At 38.4% G+C, this 25469-nt stretch overlaps 1 protein-coding gene across 1 annotated transcript; it reads right to left on the reverse strand.

Moving 5' to 3' along the window:
- Window positions 1-25206, reverse strand: TASOR2 (transcription activation suppressor family member 2). The gene is made up of 21 exons (XM_053463709.1): window positions 25121-25206; window positions 20645-20771; window positions 20127-20149; window positions 19933-20032; window positions 18588-18688; window positions 17896-17999; window positions 14704-14776; window positions 14546-14620; window positions 13404-14126; window positions 12909-13100; window positions 10847-11765; window positions 10358-10745; window positions 8985-9878; window positions 8125-8499; window positions 7437-7559; window positions 3647-5962; window positions 2784-2909; window positions 1866-2019; window positions 1448-1553; window positions 540-721; window positions 1-116 (listed from the first exon to the last, which is right to left on the reverse strand). Exons 2-21 carry the CDS (start codon window positions 20668-20670, stop codon window positions 1-3), a joined length of 7116 nt encoding a protein of 2371 aa, XP_053319684.1. The 5' UTR covers window positions 20671-20771; window positions 25121-25206.
- Between the last annotated feature and the right edge of the window lie 263 nt (window positions 25207-25469).

Here is a 25469-nt window from a genome sequence, read left to right on the forward strand (position 1 = left end):
TCACCAGAAAGCTTGAAGCTGTGCATCCAGTTTCTGGATTCTTCGGAGGAAGGTGTCAACCTCAAACACCAAGATTCCATTGTGCTCCAACTCATCTACGATCGGGCAATGCTTGTCTATATAAAGAAACCAAAATCCATTACTTTCCAAGAACAGAGAAACAGATATATTGTCAATTATGTTTTTTTTCTATCCCATTCTTAATAGAACAAGGTTTCTTCAGTGAAAGTTGGCACGTTGCCGACAGTACTGTTGTCTGCCATGGGGACAGATGCACTCAGGTACAGACTGGTAACCAAGTGCCTTTTCAGTCATTCCTTAAACATGCAGAAATCTGAAAATAATTATTTTGTAAATATGTTGGATACAAAGGAGGGAACTTATAGGAACTTATTCAACATGCTGTTCTAGAGTAAAAAACGAGTCTGGGTGAATGTTGGTGATATAAGCATGTATTCTATAAGGGGAACTAATAATTGTTTTATGGTTTGGTGGAAGTGGTCAGGAGATCAGGAAAGTTAAATTTAAGATAACATCACCTGTCAAATACACTGCAAGCCTTGAATGGATACGCTGACCCTGGAGATTAAACATACAGCTAAGATTCTCCGTATGGCCATTTAACCGCGAGTCACACTGATGATAAGGCAGAATTTCAACATTGTTCATTGTTTTGTGCAATTTCAGCACCCGCATCTTCATCTGAGAAACAGATTCTTCTCTGTTGAAACAAAACTCTGCCTGGTCAGTACCTGAGCAGTTTCTTATAGCAAAAAGCTGGACAAACTACAGTTTTCCTGTCTCAATAAATCTACATGCAACACAATGTAAAAAAAAAAAACAATATTACAAACAACTAATAGGATAACCTGTACAGACGTTTAAACAGCAACTGGATGAATACTTGCAAAAACATAATATTCACGGATATCATTTTTAAATTATGGGGAAACAGCTTCTTGATGCAAGGAGAGATCTGACTGCCATTCTGGGGTCAAGATGGATTTTTCCCCCTAGTTTGTTACAAAATTGGAAACGGCTACAAACTGAAATTTTTTTTGGCATCTTTTGTATCAACAGCAACAAACAGATATGGGAAAGGCTGAACTTGATGGACGCATGTCTTTTTTCAGCCTATATAAGTATGCAATACTTTCCCTAAACAGACAGACTGGAAACACACCCAAACCATCTTCTAATCCTTACTACCTCTTGCAGCCATGTTAAGGCCAACCAGTCTGTGCCATTCAGGGGACTTAACAGAAGAAGTGTGTTATTCCTTTAATGAGACTTTGGATGCTCCGGCATGTCAGTATGTATAATCTCTCCACCAATGCCGTCTTACACGTACTCCATTTTTTTCAATCCATTTAAATACCGGTGGGGAGTTCTCTGGTTCAAGTTAGAACAGAAAAAGGTGCATGAAGACACGGGGAAGGATTGTTACCTTTTATCTTCTTTCAGTTTTCTCATCTCTCTAAAATGAATGAGCCACTTCCAAGGGGACGTTTGGTTCAACTTCTCCAGCACTGCAGCAACTTCTTTTAGTGTCGCTAAATATGTAAATGAATACAGAGGCCTCTGTTAATTGTGTAACATTTCATTATTGTTACTTTTTTTGTTTTCACCTTTATACCAACTTTTCATGGTGTCTTGTTTAAAAGAAAATACAATGATTTGTGCAAAATTAAATCTTAAGCTCAGCACACAGGAAAATGTGTTCACCACAGGGTGGCCATCAGCAGGGCTCACTCTTAACCAGACAAGTATTCAGTAAGTATGAAGAGGAAGATAATAACCTTCATTGTTTAAAGAATATTATTGGTGTTATCTGCGGAGAAAGCACGAAAATTAAAAAGACTAACCTAAGGACATTGTTTCCAAAACAGATTGATCAGAAACCACAAATCCACCATCTTGCAACAATTTCTCATACAGAGAATCTGTTATGTCTTCTGGGCTGTCGACACCAGCAAACGATACGTTTGGTAGAAGCTTTAGCTGCAGCAAGCAAGGAATCTGCAGAGATGCACAGAAACACCATTACTGCACACAAATTTAGACAGAGATCACTCTAACAGCCATGAGTTTTCTATTGTAATGTGTATTCGTCACATTAAACCAACCACCAGTCTTCTAGTAATTCAGTTATAGAATGAAAAATCTATAGAAATGCCTGTTATCCAGAGGCTAAGATGAGGACTTTATATTCACCTGTTACACCAGAACAGTTTGACATCCTACCCCACTCATTAACATCATTTATTAATAGGAGTAGGGCATTGGGGAGACCCTGAATGATGAAGACAGGGTGGGAACACATTGGACAGACTCCTAGACCTCTATAATGCACTGGTATACCCCCCCTGTTTCCTAAATACCGTATCGTGTGTCCATGCCAGCATAAGTCCACACAATGGACTTATGCTGGCATGGACACAAGAGCTCATGGATATATGTACAAACGTAGTGTCAATGTCTACAGAGTTATTGGGCGCTAGTAAGGTTTTAGAGAGGCACTCATCAAGTACAAACCGCCATTGCTAAATGTGATTATGGTATAAAGTATGAAAAATGTTACTGCCATAGCAACCAAATGGAATGGTCCAACAAAATACTGTTTGTTGGAATAGAATAGTAGAAGGACATTGTTAAAGCTGCATGGAAAAAACTTGATCCCCATGGTTTCCTGGGGTGATCTGGCATCATCGTTTACAGTTTAGCTTTCCAAATTTAAAATCCTGTGAATTTCAGATAGCGATATTAAAATTCACTTTGCATACCTTGTGAATATGAGAAGATATATCTTCATTCCTTATAACAATCAGTAGATTATCCGAGTCGGCATGCTTACTGTTACAGAAGTGCTGCAAATTCACCGTGGTGTAGCCTTTCTCCTCCAACAAACTCTGTGGAAATATCAGCACCAAATACTTAAAGCTTTATCTTAAGATGAAACATGACACCTTTTGACTCTGGAATACCTGGCCAATTTTAATAGTTTTCCTACTTTATCTAGGGAAACCTAGGTTAAACTATTCAAAAATTCATAATTTAAAGCAAACCATTCATCACATCACATGAAATAATGGTTCAGACCAAATAATAAAAGTTTCTGAAAACAAACTATTTGAAGAAAATAGACTTACAGTTTTATCTTAGCATGTAAGGATTGTGGCCAAATTATTACATTCCCTGTTACAAAAGAAGATACTGACCTACCAAGTTGTCCCTGGGCAATAGGAATTTTCCAGTAAAAATAAAATAAAAAATAAAAATATCTTAAAGAGATAAACATTCTTTTTAAGAGTTGCAAAGCACTGAAGTGTCTACACCTACTTATAGAGGAGATTTCCACAGGTACTCTGTAAACATTTCAAAAAAAACAGATTGCCTTTTGGTACACATTGAACTCTTGTTCCAGAAGTTTCTGTGACAGTCCATGAAGAATTTTCTGCCCACCGTTATGGCATGATTGTCAGAAACTTAAATTTATTTATTTGCCTCCACTACAATCAATGAAATTGCTTGGGTAGGTGGACCTTGGTTTTTCAGGTTATATTTCCATATCATAGACACACAATTACGCACACAAAAATAATTGTTGAACCTAAGCAAAATAAAAGTTAATTAATATTTTAGTTACCTTTGTCGTAGAGAAGAAGGGGTCATCGTTGGTTTCATGGATGTAAAACCCAAGATTCCTTCTGTTACATTCTTTTGCAACACTCTGTAACTTAAAATGAAGACTGCTACAGACATCTGCAATTATGTTCGTAACAGCTGGAGGTTTTTGGTAAACCGGAACAAATGTCTTTCTTGAATGTAGGAACGCATCTGCCGGCTCTCTGTTCTCTGTACAACCCATTGCAGAGTTACCCAAACTAACCCTGCTCATCTTTAACCGATGAGACTGAACACATTCCTTAAGAATCCCTGAAATGTCACTGTTAGATTTTGCAAATCCATTATCATACTTTAACCGTCTGAAGTGGAAAGGTGACCATGTCCTGCATGTTCTGACTTGGGTATCTGAAGTTCTACTGTAGTATGCTGGTCTGTCCACTAGTTCTTCTTCATCCCTTGTGTGGGGATAATAGGTGCTTGGATGCCCTCTGTCATGTCTTATTTTGTCTCTTCTCCTGCTTGAACAATGTATTGTAATGAGGAGGGGACTGGCTTTCTTGACAGGCCTGGAATAACCAGGAGTTCTCCTTGACCCAAAGATTGTATGACAAGGCGTTTCATTGTAGACATTTTCAATGCGGGCATTTCGTAAAACCCCTTTCAACCTATGAATAAAACGCAAGTGCTCCATATCAAGAGTGTTTTGTGTGAGGTCATCTGAAATAATCCCTCGATTGAAAAATAAACTGTCCAGGGCAGACTTGCCAGAAACGCATGTGTCCCTGTGTGCTGTATGTAAGGCTGTATCGGTGTCTTTTGCATTGTGAGTAATAGTGACATTTCTATAACTCCTAGAGCAGCGATAATCTGAGCGTCTGTGGTACCTTCTTGAGTACTCATCTGTGTCCCACACAGATTGAGAATCACGCTGGTTTCCTAAACACTTTGGCTTTTTTGTATTGGTAGGTTCATGGGGGACCATTATATTTTCAGTTGGTGAACTTGGACACAAAGTATCAGGTTCCCTAGGAGGAGTCATGCTAATTGTCCCCCCTGGGTCATTTCTATCTTCTTGATGATCCTCATAATGTTTGATAAACGTTATGTCCTTATGTGAAGTTTCCGACCAGTGTTCATATTGTTCCTTACTTATACTTGCAGTGCTAGCTATGAAGCAAATATCCGAATGTTCCTGGATAATATTTTGTGCCATACTCTCGCTACATAGTCCTTGGGTTGGAGGTGTGCCTTTATTTTGATCAGGCGCGTCAGATGCGTCTGCGGGAGACTGTGATTCCTCAGGTGTACTGCTGTCTAGGATAATCACCTCACATGTGTTGCCGTCAATTGCCTTGTCTCTATCGGGACTTGTACAGCCAGCAGACACGTCAGTGATGTCAGAATAACATTTATCACTATGAACGTCAGACAGTTCTTCATGACTATTTTTCAGGTTGAATACTTCCGTGTGCTTATCTTCAACTATTTTGTCAGCCAACTCAATCGCTGCATGTTCATCGTGTTTAGCATATACTGGATGTGCATCATCCAACGTCACAGTGTTTAATATGATATTTTCACTCGGTGCTGTTGCCGTTGATCCACAGCTTCTACTCATTTCTGCACAACTGGTATCTAGTGGCCCACGATGGTCATGGGAATCAGAAATATTCTCCTTCAGATTACAATCTACCGTACTGCTGACATCTTTCACTAAGCCATCGTCGAAGTAGGGTTCTTCGGTTAATGTATTAACGTCAGACTTTTCACTTCCAACACAAATTCCATTGTCTGATTTACCACTCTCAATAACATCAACCTTTACCTGACAGAATGCATCCACCTGACCACTATTTGGTAGAACATCTGGTAGCTTTGATTCTTCATTTAAACAGTACACCTGGACTTCACATTCATTATCTGTGATCACTGCTTCGTTTGACACATTTCCATAATTTCTTTGATAACAGACAGTTCTAGGCTTAGAGGTGTTGTCTGAGATCAAAGCAGCATCTCCTTGTGATTCTAGTCCATCATGACACATTACTTTCTCAGCTAGCTCAGCCTCCCTCTCCATATCCTCCACACAGTGAACATCATTACTAACGTTTTCGACAGGAGATACTTTAGATTCAAGCTTATTTAACTGGTCACTTTCACCATTGTCCATTATTTCCATGGAATTTACATTTTCCTTCTCCACGTTTGAAGTGTTTAACCCGGATATATTGTCTGCTGACTCTAGCATGTGAAGGTCTGCAGTGATCTCAGGGCATGGAAGCTCCAAAGAGGTCTCAACTGATATTTCAGGCTCTTCTCTTGTTACGCTATCCATCTGTAATGTAAACACACAGAAGCATTGAAAAGATGTAACTAAGAACAATGTTTTATGCATCAAGTCTGGTTTTTATAATTTCTATGCTCTGATGAAGACACACTGTGTTAGGTCTGAAACATCAATTATGATGATGAAATATTTGCATGTAAACAGAAAATTGTAACGGTATTCATTCTGCGCATTTATGAATCCCCATTCTTTTACTGGACTACTGTTTTCCAACTTAGAAGTGCGCTAGTTCCACAGAGATACCCTTTTTGGTATGGGTGTCAAATGTGAGGTGGTATATATATATGCTTATTTTATAGATCTCCTTTAGGGTTTATTACATAGCATTGTAGCTGTGAATGTAGATAGATTTAAACTGGACGATCTAGACATCAATCCCTGGTTATCATACTTTCCTCTAACTTCATATACAAATCACTTAGCATCTGCATTAGCTCCTGCCATGCCAATGTTTTTGCTTAATTTCCATGCCACTGACATCTCCAAATGTCACATGCTGCAATCAAATAATCCTTGCCCAGGCAGTTCCTCCCTTGTGATTTTAAGAGTAGGGTCACCTTTTCCCTTTGAACCAGTATATCTTCATTATGTCAATGCTACTGCCAATGTAACTTTTAATATTAACTTTCAGTCTCTATTATTTATAGTGCCACTAATCTCCTGGCATTCAATGAATATGAATTGGGTTGGGGCTTCGCATTACTAGGAGACTTCTCCTACATGAAGGATTAAGAGGATCTTGTATAATACACCATAAATTGGTAAAATTTCTTTAGTACCATCTCACTGCTAAGGATAAATATTAACAGCATTGGGTCCCGAAGTTAAACTATGCATTACATATGAATACATATTCAGACCAATTATACACCCCCCCATTTGAAGTCTTTAAAGTGGGGGTGCGGCCTATATTCGGGGTTTAGCGCAGGGATGCGCAATTCGTATCACCAGATGCCTGGGATGGGTGTTTTTTATTCATTTAGCCCTGCTGTGGGCAAGCAGCAGGGTTAGGATCCAGGTACCCCGCAGCACAGCCGCGATGCGCTCAGACAACCTCGCTTGCTGCCAACACTTCCGCTGGGGCTTCTATGGTGGAGCACCGGAAGGTTATGTCACGCCGGTGCTCCATTATGGAAGCCCTGGCGGAAGTGCCGGCAGCGGCATACCAGGGGGGCATAAAGCATAACAGGGGGGCAGAGGCAGAGCCTTAAAATGGCTTTTGTTTTTCCATATTTCTGTTAGATAGATACCAATGTTAAAATACATGTATTCCTGTTCATTAGGTAAAATACTGTTTCAGCATACCACTGTGTATTTTTTCTCTAAAAATATTTTTTTCTTTAAAATAGCACCAAACTTTAAGGGTGTGGCCTATAATCGAGCCAATACGGTATATATTTAGTTATTTTTTCATCATGGTTACCCTAGTGGAATAAAAAACTGTTCCATCTCTTGCACGTACCGAATAATCATTGACACTATTACTTGGCTTATCCTCATTTGAGGTAGATGCAAGGGGTTCCACATCCTTCTCAGAGATCCCAGATTTCTCATTCTTCTGAACTTCGTTTATCCACGCACTTTCCTATTAAACATTTAGAAGAAATATTATTACATATCAGCCATGCTATGAGCAAAAAGTACGTATTAAGTTATCTTCCCTTTAATTATACTAACGAATCAGCAACGTCTTGCTACATTCTGGTGTATGAATCGTAAATTGTTTTACTGCCAGGAAATACCGTTCAGCTTTGCAAACTGATATTAGGATATAAGGTTTTACATCTGGTTTCCTTATTGAATCAGGGTTGATTTACTTATCTAAATTTTCTTACATGTATAAACCTTGAGAACAGTGTTTTGGGATAACTCACCTTGAGCAAATCACAAAGTAAATTGTCAAAATGCTACTTCTTCTAACAAACATGCAAACATATTCTGATTGTAAAAATGGAAGACTGACTACAGAGCATTTCATTAACAACTGGATTTGTAGATTGAATTTTGTGAGATGGACTCGCAGTACTTTCGTCTTTCTATTTACAATTCTACAAATGCATCCAACTACTAAATGGACATATCCCACCAAAGGAATTCATAGGAATTTTGACATGCAACTAAACAAAAAAATATAGAAAATGCTTTTTCACCTCCTGTTTCTCTTCTGCAAAACTTTTCGTTTGGACTGCGACGATGGATTGTCCCATAAAGTCATTCTGATTTTCCTGGGGCGCAATGGAGTCCTCGGCACAATTATCACATGCTTTCCCGCTCGGGTTAAAGTCTATTACGTCTTGTCCAGAAGCCTTAGCTTTTTTCTGTGCAACAGACAAGGCAGGCTCCTCGCTTTCACACAGAGAAGCCCCTTTGTGAATGTTAGGTGCGTCCATTTTTATAGTCTCTGATTCTGAATTCGCAGCAATGTTGTCACTAAGATTTAAGTTACCATTTTCCCCACTACCTTCTTCAGTATCCTCTTTAGTAACGATTGTCATATGGGACTCTCCTTGTTTAGTCTTTGATATCTGTAAACAGAAGTTATATATACACTATAGAAATATATATATATATATATACATACATACATACATACATACACATGCTCAAAATACATTCAGCTAGTATGCAACAATTAGCTTCTATAGGATTTGGTCACAGTTCACTGCCAAACTCTATTGTATGTTTCAACTTTTGAATGCCCGTTTCCAACTATAGGATATCCAATGGGATACATTAGGCCTTTTTTTATTCCTGGCCATGGCTAATGTTTGGGAGCGTGCAATTTGGGTGCAGACATATGTAAGAAGTAAGTTGTGTAACTTATTTAAACATGTACAGTACATCTATGTTTTGCACTCTGTGGCCAAGCTCTGAAAATGTCTTTGTATGTTTAGTGTATAGGTTTGTTTTTTTTTTTAATTTTATTTACTTTGACTTTCTGCAAATAACATTTGTTTTCCAAATATTTGTTACTTAAAATCAGGCTACACCAGTAAAGGAGTATGCTTACCTTTCCAGTAACCAGAGAAACAATATCGAAAGAGTTAATGTCGCTCCCATGTTCAGCTTTGCCATCGCTTTTCGAAAAGTTACTGGCAAAGGGGGATAGATCCAATGGTTCACGAACGACGTCACTCAAAGAACTGGAACGACTAACAGTATAGTTGGAATCAATCCCATTCTCCAAGTCCATCTTTGAACTGGTTTTACAGACAGACCGGTTAGTTGCCGCTGCATTATTCTTAGTGTTCCACAATGAGACGTCTTGAGCGTCATGCTTCCCATCAGTGTTTATGTCTATGTTTACTTTACATAAAGGCTCAGCCTCACATTCAGTTGAAGGTGGATATTCATTGTCATTTCCTGATTCGGCCTGGTCCTTTTCATTTTGGGATACTAAAGATTCTGAGTTTTTCACATTCTCTTCTACGTGTACCAGAGTTTTTCTCTTAGATGAATGAGCGGACGTAACGGCTTTGTCTAGTTCATAATCCTCTTCAACCGGTAAAGATAGTCTTGTAGTTTTGAGGACCCCACCAGCACTCTTACTCTTATCCACATCCGGTAAAGGTAAGTTATTGATGTCGGGTACGTTCTTACATTTAGGAGAACTCGAGTAGCAGTTAAGCCTCTCCAACTGTGTTTCATGTCCATCAGACAGAAAAGCAGCTTTTGTCATGCTGATACGTGGCTTGCTCTTATTTGGACCTTTTAAAGGTACAACCTCAGCTTTCTGCAGACTAGAGATATTGATGTCTTCCTCGGCGGCCGACTCTTTGTTGTCATGAACTGCATTTGTATTTAAAGCTGCTAAATGACCCGTTTGACAAGTGCTCTTCTGCTGCAATTTACGTGAACTAACAAACATTTTTGGACACTCTTGTGCGCTTTTATCTGAATCCACCTAGGAGAGATTTGGCGTAAATTTTGTAAAAATAAATAAGACCAGTCTGCAGAATGCATTAAAGGATTGTTTGGTTATTTTTCTTAATTATTAAATCTGAAATGCAGCATGTAAAACATTGTAAAAATAAAAAAAATCAGTCTACTGAATGCATTAAAAATAGTTAGTTTTATTTTAATTATTAATAAACTAATAATTTTAATTATATTTGAAATACGACATGTACCTCCACTTTATTGGGATGGACAACATATGCAAGGCATCAATTTAGGGGACTCGAATAGGGTTTTTGACAAGATCTTTCCTGTGTCTATAGGTTAGTGTCCTTCGGCACCCACACCTTTCAATACCATAGGACTTTTTTTTTTTTTTTTTTTTTTACTGTTGGGATTCTGGATCTTCCAATTTTATCCCAATGATCCTTTCCTTTATACAACAGCGCAAATATTCAAAACACCAGCAAATGAAAAGTATCTCACCTGTTGTAGTACACCGCCAACATCCCTTAACTCTTTCTTTAACGAAATCCTTTGTTTCTTTGCACCAGATTTGCGTGCAGTATGTGCCAGTGACCTTCCTTTCTTGACTTTACTTATTTTACTGAGAGGAACATTTACATTGGGATCCAGAGAACCTGCTTTAGGTGTCTGCCCAACTTTAACTGCTCCGAACTCCACAAATTTATACAAGTCAAACGTGTCTACGATGGTATTAATAGACACATATTTGGCAGGGTTGCTGTGTTCCACCACTTTCCGTGAACTGCTGTTTAATTGCTTGTTAGACTTGCTGTAAAAAAGCGCTAACCACATATGAAGGATTATTTTCACGTCCTCCACCTTCTCCTTTAGGTAAGTATTCCATGGTCTGTAAATGTACAAAAATAACATAATGAAACCATTATTATAAAGAAATCTTCCATGTAGACTGTATACCATATACATACAGAAATGCAGAAATAAACCTACCCATGCAGAGCTCGATTTATAGTCTTCTCCAAGGAATCGCTTGTAAATTTGCTGTCCGACTCAAAATTATATTCTGCTTCCCAGTTGAAGGTAATCAGTAACTTATCCCCATTTTGCAACACAGTCCGTGATTCTTTATTTACAACGGAGGACAGATCCCGATTATCGTTGGTTAGACATACAACTTCGCTAGGGAAATGCAAGTTTCTGGGAGGACTGGGCACAATCTCTGCAGAAGGCTCATTCGGCTCTACCGGGCTTGGGCTGGCAAATGTTTCTTCTAGAGGAAGCTGGGAGTATGAATGCTCAAGACAAATCTTGCTTGTGACGCTATTACAATTCTGTGCCTTAGCAAGTGGATCATGAACGTTTGATAAAATGTGTTTTTCCACACTGGGCAGTAAAGTGCCGGTCACCTGGCTGGCATCACAGTTTTCAGGCTGGTCTTGTTTGGTCTCCAACGCCAACTCACGTTCCAAGGGTGGTGTAAGATGAGGAGGACTGCAAGGCACTGGAGTTGTGAAAGTCGTTCCTGGATTACTTTTGTGAACACCAGCTATTTCACTTTCCAGGTTGTCTTTTTTTTCTGCCAACATATGCTCTGATAAAACACCGTTCTCTTGGTCAGTGAGTATACTAGATAAACTGATGGTGTTCAAAGCCAGGTCAGCCAAGAGGTTTAAAGCATGCGACTCATACATGTTAATCCTCTTTTCAAAGATATTTGCTGTTGGAGAATCAGGAGAACGTAATGACGTCCTGGTGTTTTGCTCAGGTGCATCCTTTAAATCGTTAGATGAGTTGCATGGCTCACGTTTCAATTTTCTCGGCTTAGTCTTTTTAGAACTCAGCGCTACCTCTGCGGATTTTCTTGGGCTTTCCGGCTTGGTATTAGACGCAGACGGTTCATTTTCATTAGCTAAGTAGGGAATTGGAAAAGAAAAGATTTACAACAAAACGCCCAACACATTTTAAATGAATGTAAATTTTTTTCACAGCGCCACTTAAAATAATTATACTTAGCTAGTGGAAAAATCCCAAATATTTGGTATTTATTTTGATTTTGGTATACTCGCATACAATTTTAACATTTGTTTCGCTGTTTCTAGGACTGAAAACTAGACATTTTCAAAATCTGATGAGTTGGGACTATAGCCTTGGCACTTAAGTGTAAACGTAAAGATTCTACCTATAACGCAAGTTTCGGATGTAGACATAAACACACACCACTTCTGTTGTGTAGTGGTGGATGGTTTTGTTGTTTGGGTAAATCAATAAAAAGAGGAGCAGTCTGAGTGCCCCTATGTATGGGAAACGCGGTGGTCACATAGGGTCCACTCTAACAACCAAGTTGGTTGACAATGAGAGGACCTGGGAAGAGGTATCTACAGCAGTCTCAGCTAGGCCTAGCAGTTGAACACCAAAGTGTTGGTGGCATCATTTTTTGTTGCTATTTTTTAAACCTGCAACCCAAATTAATTAAGAGATGTAACTTTTTTGTTGTTGTAAGTTACGATACACTACGGCACGGTGAATCTGTAGTGTTTGGTGGCTGCTGGTATGTCTTTTTGTTCAAACAGACATAAGTGTATTGATTGCTTTTATGTAAACGCGTGTGTTGGAGTTACATATTTCCCCTAATCAAGTTGAATCATCTGCTGGAACGGAAAGTCCTTGTTTGAGAGCACGGTGGTCTAGATAACTTACATTCTATATGGGTTCATCTACATTTATTGGCTTCTATTGGTAGAACAGCGTCAGAGACCACATATGCATGAATCAATTTGCACATTATTCCAATTAATTGGACATTAGAACTGTTATTTAATATTTGGCAGATTTTGGATTGCTAGATTATCTATGAGAAAAATACAGTATAACAAATGTCCTGGTATAGAATTAGATGGCTATATAAATGTTTGTTATGCGAGCCACATCATAGTACATTCCAAGACTATTAGATAAATACTTTTGAAAAAAGATGAGAAGTTACAATCTTGAATAGCTTTTTGGCTCATAGGTCCACTGTAACCAAAAACGTTATAAGAATTTGACGTGTTACCAAGTTGTGAAGCCTTGCGTTTTTGAGGTCTAGCAGACGCAGAAGGTTGGTCTTGATGTCCTGTTCTTTTTCTGGTTTGTGCTGGCATTATCCTGGAAGGGAGCTCGTTTTTTCTCCTCTTTTCAGAAGCTGTTGTCTCCATGAGTATGTCCTGTTTTTCCTGCACAAACTCAGCAGTAAGTGTTTCAGCTCCTGAAAGAACATAGGGATGAGTTTTTTTAATACCAACAATTCTTAGGCATGCACCGATATCACAAAATCATTTATATCTCCGTTTAGGGCTGCAGGCAACACTGATATTAAAAGGTCAAAGATATCAACACAGCCCCAGATAGACACTCAATTATAAGTAGCAGAAAGGCTCACAGATTAGGCAAATATTTGATGCAAAATACAACTATTATATTAAATTAGACCACATCGGTTACAGAGACCAAAGATGTCCACCATCAGATAAACTGTGGTTAAAAAGACATTAACCTGAAAAAAACGTACCTCTTTTTCTTCTCTGTGAGTAGTCTACACTGGCAAGCTTAACCATCGTTTTGCTTGTAGTGCTGGCAGATTTTTCAACGTAAATTTTTTGCTTTTTGTAATTAGAATTGTCCTCTCTTCCCTCAGAGCGCAACAGAGTAGCGTTCTGTAAACTCTTACTCGTGCCTTTTTTAGATTGGATTTCTACGCTTGCTTTCTTTTTGCTTTGGTGCAAGTGTCCTTTTCCCTTTGGTACATCCGCAATTTCAGCTTCAACTTTAGTACCGGCTGCTAAAGACAGCTTAGATTCTAAGGCGTTATTAACACCTGCAGCCCTAGAGACAGTATTATCATTAGAGTTGGACAGTTTTTCTGTAGCAAGCGTATATGCTTTTAGCAGTGAAATACAGAAATTAACAGGGGATGAGAAGTACGACTTCAGTTGGGCAAAGGCCGTTGGTTTGCACTTTTCCTGCGCACAGTCGCTTGTTTTATCACTGGGGAAATTATTCAAAAGAGGTGGAGTGTCCCCAAGATGTCTTTCAATCTCTAGAAGGGTGTCCTTTTTCCTCTGGGGAAGGGCATGCCTTTTAAAATATCGTTCTACCAAGGCATCAGGGTAAGGTTCATTCTCATGATGTGAATGGCTCGCCTCCCTAATGGCATACTGAAGACCTGGCAACAGTCTTGTTACTTTTAGAGAAAGTTCTTTTTTGGTAAACTTATTTTCACATTCTTCTCTTTCTGTAACAAGAAATAAAAGGTATAGCAAATAAACTGATGCAATCTTTCCTTTTGTGTATGTAGATTCTGACAAAGTGTACTTTACTCTTTAGGTGTGAAAACAAAAAAATCCTGTCTTCTATGTCAACAATTCAGCTTCAAGCAGCCAATCAGTGGCAACAAAATAGCACCATGGGTGGGGCACTGTAGCGTCTCTTGAAGAAGGAAATTAATTATTATTATTTTTAATAGGTTGAAGAATGCATATTAAAGTACCTTCTTTGTTGGTGAAGCTGCATGGGACACTGGAGTGTCTATTAAAACATACATCATTTTTAGTACACATACCCAAGTGTAAACTATATCAACTGATGCGGAGTAATATTTATCCCCCCCACCCCCGCCCAACGTAAAACAAAAAATGATTTGCATTTATTTACCTGTCTTGCCTAATGACTGTGTACGAGGAAATAAAAACAGGGCACAGAGACTGGAGGTATGGCTCTGACTCAGATCTGCAACAGATTTAAAAAAAGCGTATGTTTTATGAAAGTCCAATTATTTTTTTTTTATTACTTTATCTGAACAAAACAATTACCTTTGCTGGAATGGAATACAGTGGCTGGCATCAAAATGAGAAACCCTTGGTCATTTATGAACTTGATGACTGCCTACAAGTAGACAAATAAAAAAAAAAAAAAAACATTTTAATGCTCCCTATGCATTTAACAGTTCATGGATTTTAAAAACAACAAATCAATTTTTGGACCAGCCAGTGTGACACTTGGCTTTGCCGGGGCTCGACTGTGCCATTAGCAAAATTAAATACACTGCCAATGATATCTGCGACGTGCCTGGAAAATGTTGAAGGGGCCATGTTCTCAAAGCCTTCCATTAGTATCTGATATTGAATACGCAAGTTTTGCATAAAAGGACTCGCTTAAAAATAAATTTGCATTATGCCTTTAACACAGTGAAGTTTATTGCTCTAAATGGCTCTCCAGTTCATCTCTATGGTAGAACAGATTACCTGTCTTCTAAAGATAGGCCGATCTCTACGAGGTTAGGGGGAAGGAGTGTATGTACGTGCATACTGTAGCATCAGTCTGTGTGTATATGTATATATAGTGCTGAAGTCGGTATGTCTACTGTATTGTAGTGCCAGACAGTGTGTATGTGTGCAGAGTGTGTGGTTTTATATATGTATGTCGTTGGATAGTGTGTGCAGCATTAGTGTGTATGGTGTATGTTACAGTATGACATTAGCATTAGTGCATATGTCAGATTATAGCATAAGGTATGTAAGCATGCATGTTACCATAATGTGCTACTGTTTGTGAGCATACGACGTTAGCATGTTTGTGTCTGTTACTGTATGGTGCTAGTGTGTGTAAGTGTAAGAATAACGGTTAAACATACAAGCTTGCGTCTGCTGTACTGTACAAAACGGTGCAGCACTGAAGAAAAGGTGCGTTTTATATCGTATTGCCCCAATAAACATCCTGTAACTACAGCCCAAAGGGTAATATATAAAAATAAATTCATGATTGGGGAAGAAAAACAAATGCTGGCTACTAGCTCCAAACCATATTTGTCAACTCTGTTCTAACTGTGTAAGTAGGCTCCGCTCCAACATATCAGTCTGGCTCCTAAATTCTGCAACCCTTAATGCATTTAAGTGAGACTCATTGAGTGCTGATCTCATGGAGAAAAGCTTTGACATAATATCTAGTCATTTCATACACAGGCTGTCCAAATAAGACTAATAAACTACATACATTATACACACTGCACGGTTAGAGTGTATAATGCACTACTATAATAATGCATTAATTAATCTGTAAATTAGTTATATATTTATATCATAGAAATAAGATAAAAAGAAAGCAAAGTAAAACTAAACATATGCAAAATGATAAAAAATGCAAAGGGTTACAGATCATATGTATTTTCACTTTCCATTTGAAACTGAAAGTGAAATCTAGATCTGTTACACAAAAGAAAGGGGTTTCAGAGAATTCATTGCTCTGATGTTTGGGGAAAAGAGAACATACAAGAGGGTTACTGTCGAAAAAAAGATGTTTCCTGATTTTGTAACTCTTCACTTAATTTATATGCCTCTTCCTATGGATGTATCAAGAAACTAGACTCTTGGATCTGTACGGCCACCATTTGATCTGAAGAACCGTGGAAGGACTGCTAAATATCTAGATGTAAGTGGTTTGAAGATCAGACACAGAACATGTTTACTGCAAGGAGATCTTGGCAAACTGGTCTATTATTAATAATAATAAAAAAAATAGGTTAGAGAGGAGCAGCAGTTATAGATTCTATAGACACTCATACATGAAGATTTATTGCAGCGTGAGTTTGGATGTTGAAATAGTTTTAATGTGTAAAGCAAGGTTTGAGTAGCAGGAGGCAGAAAGTTTTTATTATTTTACATGCAAAATGGGACATAGTTGTGTTGCGTTTATTGTACATAATATGTGAAGCTGTGGAGTAGATTTTATGCACTGTAATCTGCCATTTTGTGTGGCCATACATAGGTCTGAGATAGTGAATACATAAAGAACACGAATTAGGTTTCTAGTATTGTATGCTTTCTTATGTAACCGTTTTAACAGTTCTTATCGGAAAGAGCTTAAAGGTTTCACTTTCTGTTTCTGAGCTCATCCCAGATACACTAATTGAACTACCGATAGTTTCGTTTTAACTCAGTATTCAATCAACAGATGTAAGTCCATCCAAAAAGAAAGAAAAAGTTTTAACCCCTCCATGACTAGGGCTTTTCATGCCCTAAAGATTTTTTTTTTGCCATTATTTCTATTTTTCCATATTTAGCAGACCATACTTTTTTGTTTTTGTTTTGGATGGCCACGTGACTCTTTAATATTACCCTATTTTTAATTTCTAACCAGTTTGGATTTTTTTTGTTTAATTATGTTTCTAGTTGTGAGGCATTATGGCATATTGGTTATAGATTTTATTATTTGGGATTTCTTAATTCTTATTTTCTGGCATTGCTCCCAACGTGGCAAGAAATCACCTTGGTGATCTGTCTTGTATCTTGTGGAAATTTCTTCCCTGCTAGAGCGCAGATGTCGAGTGCTGAAGCATGGTGTGTGTAAAAATTGCGCTTCATCACACACTACCACTGGACTCTGGAGCAGCAGAAATGCGTTCTCTGGGGCAATGAATCATGCTTCACTATACGGAAGTCCAATGGATCTGGTGGACACCAGATGAACGATACGTACCAGAAAGGATCCACTGTAAAGTTTGGTGGAGAAGGAATTGTGGTCTGGGTCTTTTTTTAGGGTTTGGACTAGCCCTCCACTAAAGAACATGTTCATGCTACAGCATACAAAAACATGTTAGACAATTGTATGGTGCCAACTTTGTGGCACCAGGGAAGGCCCTTTCTTGTTTCAGCATGACTGTGCCCCTGTTTACAAAGCAAAGCCCACAAAGACATGGTTTGCAAGTTTGGTGTGGAAGAACTCAAGTGGTCTGCACAGAGCGCTGACCTCAACCCCATGTTTGGGATGAATTAGAATGCATATTGCGAGCCAGGTCATCTAGCATCTGTGCTTGACCTCACAAATGCTCATAGGAAAGCAGGAACAAAATGTCCTACATTACCATGTGTGCAGGCTCATTGATAAGGAAATCATTGATAAGGATACTAAAAAAAAATAAAAATAAAATAAAAAAAAAGTAGCTAGGACCCTTTGCCCGGACAAAAATCATAATTCACTACTGTCAAAACAGGTAATATTACCCTTACCAGGTCTTTATCTTGCATCCATATTTGTAACTTGCCTAACCAACTTCCAGAGACACTAGAGGTCAACACTTGATAAAAGCTGTAGTAGACATTTTCACAACATACTAAAGAGAAAGAAAAATTACCACATGAAATTAAGGCATACTATCAGTTTTTAAACATTTTTTTTTATAGTTTATATATATATGTATGTATGTATGATCTATAGCTGAAGTTATTAATGCCATTTAGTTATGATCAAACATGTTAAGTCTAACATTCCCTAGAAAAAAATATTTTTTTTTATTAAATGAGGTTTTCAAGAGAGTTTTAGGTTTGACTTCAAAAGCATAATGGAGAGAAAGTTTAACCTACAAGAAGTGGCGAGTGTGCTGAGTGTGTCACTGGGCTGCCTCGCATAATAGATGGGTAAAGTCACTAGGCTAAAACTGAAACGCATGCTGATAAATACACCCCCCAATCTGTTATGACAAAGTTTGAACTTAATGGACTTAACTGGCAATGGGTTAGCACAGATCTGTATCTGGCCCGATGTGTTAATACAGGTTAATAAAATAGAGATAATATTACGATTAGCTTGATATAAAATTTCAGTTATAATATTGTATATATATATATATATATATATATATATATATATATATATATATATAAATATATACATATATTAATATTTGTATACACACATTTACCTTCCTGCCCTGTGAAATCTGTGTTCTCAAATATGCCCTGTGGTAATTTTTTTCTCAGGTCATGCAATCTGATTACTTCTTTAATATGAAGCTTCGCTGACCTGCATGTGTAAAAAAAAGAATAGATATAAAGTGTTATCGTATGTTACCATCTGTATGGTTCTTAGTGAGCAATTTTAGGGGAGAATTGGTCCTTTGGAGCAAAAGAATGCAGTTAAAGCGAGAAAGCTGCGAGTGACATAAGAGAAAGCAAGTGTGTGAGTGAGAAGGTAAGTGTGTGAGTGAGAAGGTAAGTGTGTATGGTATGTATGTTTGACTGTGTGTGAGCATAAATGTATATGTGCAATGGTGTGTGAGCATGGGTAAAAACGCATGCCAATAAATATGCGAGTTACTGGGAGGTGCAAGGGCCCATGGTGCAACTTGGCTTTAGCTGTCCCTCAGTAGTCCACAAAGTGTCAGTCCTCCCCTGTACACGGCGTTTAAGTTAAAAATATATATAAATTTAATTACATTTCAGATTTTAGAATGCACATTAGATCCTCTGCCATGGTTATTGCCACAAGCCAGATGTAATGAGCATACAAGATATTGAAAGCACAGACATGAAGGCAGTCAAAGGAAGTTGGTAAACGTATAGTTCAGATATATAGGCATGGATTCAAGAAATGTGGCAGTGCTCAGCGCATACAAAAAAATGTAATATGCAATAAGGAAGCATCCTTTCATATAATATAATGTATTACTGCAGGAGTATAAACGATGTAATGGATATTATGGAGACGAAATGTGTGCTGTCAAGAGATCACCGGATTCTTTGATATCTTAGCTTGGGCAAAGAGAGCTCAATCAAAATGTCTCAAATTCATAATAATGCTCAAGCACTAATTTTGTCTTTCATTTTGTATTAAATAAGGTTATATAAATGGGTATTATTTGAACTCATTACTGGACAGTGGTCTTCTGAAAGGGCCCTATACAATGTTATATTGAATTATATAGCTATACCTTCTTATCCCATTTGATCCCTCACTCGCCTGTATTCCAGAAAAGTGCAACTCACCAGTTTTATTTGTGAGTAACTAACAGAAACAGATTTCATTTTGAGATGTAAAACTTTTTTCATATTGTTTTGTATTCACTTAGTTAACCCACATATGCAATCAAAATTAAGTTTTTCACTTTAAATGCATTAGGCATTTCAAGTAGTTTAACTAGATTCAAGAAAAGCTCAATACGCACATCCAAGAAGCAGAGGAGAAGAAACACAATTTGCGTGTTAGACTTTTTAAGTTGATAAGAACCATTGGTAAATTAATGAAATTATCTCACCCCAAATACTTACACCTGAGCCGGAATACAGTAACTGGAAGGTGACTGGAGTGCTATATCACACACTAGTTGGTCCTGGATGTATAATTGTCCTTTCCATGCAGTGTACAACACTACTCAGAAACATAAGAATAAATGGATGAATATAGCATTATAAATTTAGAAGCAGGTTAAGTGAGAAACATAGCAACAGTTCAGTTCGCCTACCTTTGTCATGCAGCTGCAGCCTGCTAAAGAAAAATATGGAGAGGATTAGGGCAAGGACAATAAAAAAGGAATACAGTTTTGCGTGACAGACACCGATCTTAAAAGGGAAGTTCCAGCCCACCCCACCACCTACATATTCCTGATGACCTTCAAATATACTACTTTGGTGAATTATATCAATTTGATGTTACATGGCAATGAAAATCAGTATTTGATTTAGGGTGTCCTAAATAATGTATTATTTTATGCTATTGTGTAATGACATAAGTAGACAAAAAATTAGGGTGTGAAAAATGGTATGAAGTCTACATGAAAGTAATCCCACTTCAACAAGAGAAAACACAAACCAAAGCAATGCTTACCTGAATATTTGGCATTTAAAAAAAAAATAGGATTCAACATAAAGTATATAAACATAATTATAGAAATAAAAGTATAGTATAATCATCTTATATTGGTGTACTGCAGGCAGATGCAATCCCAGGAGTAGACTAACAAAAATCTATGGAATTACTTACGCATTAGACGCTTGGTTTTCTGGCATGTTACATCTGAGGCTGTCGCATGGAGAAGCTACAATTATACATAAAAAGTTTCTTGTTCGATGTAGACAGTCATTTTGATGTTCCTACCCATAACACAATACTAAAAGATAAAAAAAAAAATAAGTAAATCGGTATTATAAGATTAGCATTTTCATTGTAAACGAGGGGTCGACCTCGTTTTTTTCCTTCACCAATAATGTTTTCATGTTCATTTATTACCCCCTGGTCTGCAGTTAAAATATATTTATTGGGACAATACAACATAAAACACACCTTTCTCCAGCGCTGAAGTTAACCCTTTCACGACAAGGGGTATTTTGTGCCATAAAGACTCAAGCTTGTATGTTTAACCATTATTCTTACAATTATACACGCTAACATCTTATGCTCGCAAACACTAACACCGTACAGTAACACACGCTAACATTTTACACTCATGTACACATATGCAAACATATACTAATACCATACTGTAACATACACAACACCATACCCAAAACCCAAGTGGTTTCTAGTCGTCATGGCGACCAGGCCCCTGGAGTTTGTTGAGCCCTGTTGTAAGTAACAACAAAATAATGAACCAGTGTACAGTGAGGCTGGGGTTATCATACTGCCATAATTTGGACACTATACCTTTTTAATTATGTTTTTTTCTGTACTTGGAGTGGTTCAAACAACATGTTTTTGGGGTTACAGGGTGAACATGTCTGTGTTAAGGTATATCGTTTCTCTGTGCCTTGCAGGGAAAGCGACAGTGAGCCTGTGGGCTGTTTGTTCCCTTAACCTTTTTCACACCTATGTTCCCCTACCATCACATTACAGCTGGCAGGTAGCAGCCCTGCAGGTCAGTGACAGTCACTATGAAGCTAGCTCACAACTATTACTTCAAGGCTTGAGAAACCCTGGGGCGCCAGGTCACCATGGCGATTAGAACCCCCTTCCTGGTGCCAAGGGTTTTGCAGGGTTGTCATCGTTGTTAACTCAGCAGCCTATGCTTTGCTGCGGGGGCGCGGTGTAGTGCCTGCCACGAGGCTCCCAAATGGGTCACTTAATGCACGGCATTCGCCTCACCATGCTCGGCAGGAAAGCCTAGGGTGCCGGGTTAACGATGGCAGAAGATAGGCAGCAACATGGCTGGTCTCCACAAGGTTGGGGGAGTAGTGTATGTGAGTGTGTGTATACTATAGTGACAGTCAGTATGTATATGTGTATATGTATAGTGCTACAGTCAGTGTATGTATACTGTAGTTTCAGAGTCAGTGAGTATGTGTATATTATAGTGTCAGAGTTGATGTGTATATGTATAGTCCTGGAGTCAGTCTGCCAGTGTTATATATGTGTATATATGTATAGTGGTAGAGTCAGTGTGTGTGCGCGTGTAAATGTATAGGACAAGGTAGGTAGAGTCAGTGTGTATGTGTAATTTTATACATGTATAGAGTTAGCCAGTGTGTGTACGTGTATAAGAGCGTGGTGCTAGCATGTATGATGTTGTTTATGTTACAGTATGGCATTAGCATGAGTGTGTATGTCAGCATATAGTGTTAGAGTGTGTGCATTAGTGTATGGTGTCAGAATGTGTGCACATGAGCGTAGAATGTTAAAGTGTGTGTGTTACTGTAAGGTGTTATTGTGTGTAAAAGTATGTTAGTGGATGGCAAGGCTCAACAAACCCCAGGTGCCAGGTTTAGTAATATATGAAAATAAAATATGATTGGGGGGGTAGTTGGCTCCTAACTTTTTAGGCTGGCTACTAGATCTCGAGCAAATTTGTCGACTCCTGTATTACTTTCACTTTGGGCCAAACAAAATCCATGGATGCTTGTTTTGTGTTAACAGAAAACATATGAGTTACCAATCTCAGTACAAGAAAAAATAAAATTAAAAACACCCTCTTGATAGCGGTCTCTCCAAGAAATAAAAGAAGAATGAGCATACATAAACCGTAAAGTATGTATAAAAATTCCATAAAATCATTACACTCTGCTGAGGTCTAAACAAATATTTGTATGTTTAAGGAGCTAGACAGAGAAGTATTTCAGTTATTTTTAAGATATCCCAATTGCAAACAAAATTCTGATATTTTACGAACCTTGTAACAATCTCATGGCCCAAACCCAAAGTGTATTCATCTTAATAAAAAAACCATGAAGGCTAACCTGACCTTGCCCAAAATCGAATCCCGTCTGATAAACTAGGCAGGCGACAGGCAGGCAATTAAAGACTGCTACAAAAAAAATGGTATCAAAGAGAAAAAAAGGCAGCAAATGGAAGATAAAAAAAAGTAGCAGAAACCATTCCCAGGCTAGCAAATCTAGTCATCAGAGCAGTCTGACAAAAAGAATTAAACAACACGCATAAAACATGCCACGTCTGCTGCGTCACTAACATTATACTGATACAACATGAAATGCGTAAGCAAAACCTCTCAAACATCTGATGAATTCTAGCACCTCTGTAACAAAAATTACTTTATGAGATGTATCCACTGGTTTCAACCATGAATCTGCTGTACCTGTACTGTTGGTCTAGAACTGATGTTCTAAATAAACATTGGGGTTTATTCACATAAGGGGGTGTTGACAGGAGAGTTGTGTTTCCGCTCATTGACTTCATTATTTACTATTCTTTCATGGGGTTGATGTGACTCATCTTGAAATCTGTACATGTATGAGAGTTTTGATAGTAACCGCAAGTAAACTAACTACTTGCCATTTATACGATTCTTATGTGAAATATGTTATGTGATAAACCTCAAAGTCTTGGTTAGCGGATATCAGGATTTTTTTTCTTCAGCCCCAAACATTTTCGAAATCAGAGGCACACTATGTGGCTTATTTGGGTGTCAGATTCCCGGATTCCATGATCCTGCAGAGCATCACGCTTCTTGGTTCTTGCTCATTCGAGGTGGCGCTGTTAGCGAAAGCAGCCACATTGTTTGGTTTGGCCTATGGCTGGGCGGTCATTGGCAGTAGCATATGGGAAACAGCCGGTCCCCTGTGCCGAGCGCATTTTGTTAACCGTTACCAACATATAAATAATATACAAAGCCGATGGCAATCACAATTTATAAACATAGAGACAAAATATTATGAAGAAGGCCATTCGTGGAGTACAGTCCACATATACTCTGTTCCCACGAGGTACTTTGAGTATATCATCCCAAATAACACCCTTTCACTGCTAAAACTATGTGACGGTCACAATTATATCTAAGCCACATTTACAAACTGAATAGACAACTTGTAAAAGAAGCATAGAAATGATCCAGCATTTAGTCCTTGTTATTCTAGACACCCAGGAGGCTATTGGTGGTAGTGCAAGTAAAACACTTGATAGTAGCCTAAAATGAGATCAAAACAGGGAAATGTAACCCTGTACTTGCCATCCCTCCCCTGTATATGTCATGCCAATTATATGTTAAATCTTCATCAGTACCCACCTGTCAGATATTTCCATATTCACAAATGACCCCACCCTTGCCTAAAACCTACACATGACTATGCTAAAAAACATTTCCTATATAAATAAACGACAATCAAGATTTGTGATTTAAAAACAAACAAAGAAACAAAAAAAACTATAGAATCAGATAAAATAGTTATTCGGGAATTTTAAAGTCTACCCATAATTACCAATGATTATAAAATAAGCAGTTTTAACCCTAGAAAGGCTATCTCGTTTATACATGTCTTATTGTCCTGTGCAGTAGAAATCAAACAATGCTTTAGTAGTAAAGAGGGCAGATTTGATTCTACATATTGATTGAAAAAAAAAACATGTATGCACTGAACTCCAAGTTGCTACTTATTGTCCTTTTGGTAGCAACTGTAATCGTGATGATGCAAACAAATGTCTGCCAAGGTGAAATACCGTCATCACTTACAAAGCATGGAGACACAAGGCGTAGTCGAGCAATCCTTCTTCCCTTTCTGTCTGAGGTTTCCAGCCACCGCTTCTCTCAGTATATGATGGGCTGCGCGTGATAGGTGTTTGAGCGCAGCCACGCGTACAGAGCTGGGCATTCACTGTCACTAGTACAAGAGCAAGTAGGCGAACCAGATCAATGACCAAAACGAGAACACATGAACCAAATACGCTGGTAGGATCCTGGGACAGACAGAGTATTGCTCAATACTCTGAACTTACACGTAAACAATGACCAGCGATACATCCACACCGGTGCCAGCGAAGGAACTCAGTACCGATTTCACGAAACTTACGGTACCGCCGCGCTCTCCGTAATGATCATTCCTCACCCCATCGTCTTATTGCCCCTTTTATTTAGCATTCAAGGCCGTTTACTGTTCTTTTTACAACCACATGCATTTGCGGGCAAGAAGTTGTGTCCCTCGGACCCCGTCTCTGCCGTACGGCAGCTCCTGGCTAGTAAGTAAGGCAGACGTCAGCCGACAAGTAAAGGAACGGTCACTCGGTTCGTTTACTCACCTTCACACGCAAGAAATCCCCCAACCGCAGGAAAATGTCTGACGCGCACCCAACACTTACTACTCCAGGGGCGCTCTCAACCCCGGAAGTCATTCCAGAAAAGAAAAAAAGAGAAAGTGAAAACTCATCCGGAAGGAGAATGTTTGTGGGTTTCTAGTGTCAGGTTACAGCACTTTCGCATTTCCGTCAGAACCCACACATTGTAGTACGTGTAACGTTTTATTTGAGTTACACATACAGTGATATTATAGGAACTAGCAAAATATTTATAAGTGGCATATCTCACAAAATACCAATCGGTAAAGGGAACATACATGCTTTACATGTTTCACACACAAGGGGTGCTGTG

This window comes from Spea bombifrons, chromosome 4 (genome assembly GCF_027358695.1).
Source record: "Spea bombifrons isolate aSpeBom1 chromosome 4, aSpeBom1.2.pri, whole genome shotgun sequence".
Taxonomy (NCBI): Eukaryota; Metazoa; Chordata; class Amphibia; order Anura; family Pelobatidae; genus Spea; species Spea bombifrons.

What these genes read in the sequence shown, in the direction of transcription:
- TASOR2 (XM_053463709.1), bottom strand. Translation starts at nt 20,670, where the DNA reads ATGCCAGAAAACCAAGCGTCTAATGC. An exon ending in TACTGTATTCCGGCTCAGGT is followed by an intron (nt 18,689 to 19,932) that starts GTAAGTATTTGG and finishes TTACACATGCAG; the next exon opens with GTCAGCGAAGCTTCATATTA. An exon ending in TGTATTCCATTCCAGCAAAG is followed by an intron (nt 14,621 to 14,703) that starts GTAATTGTTTTG and finishes AATCTGTTGCAG; the next exon opens with ATCTGAGTCAGAGCCATACC.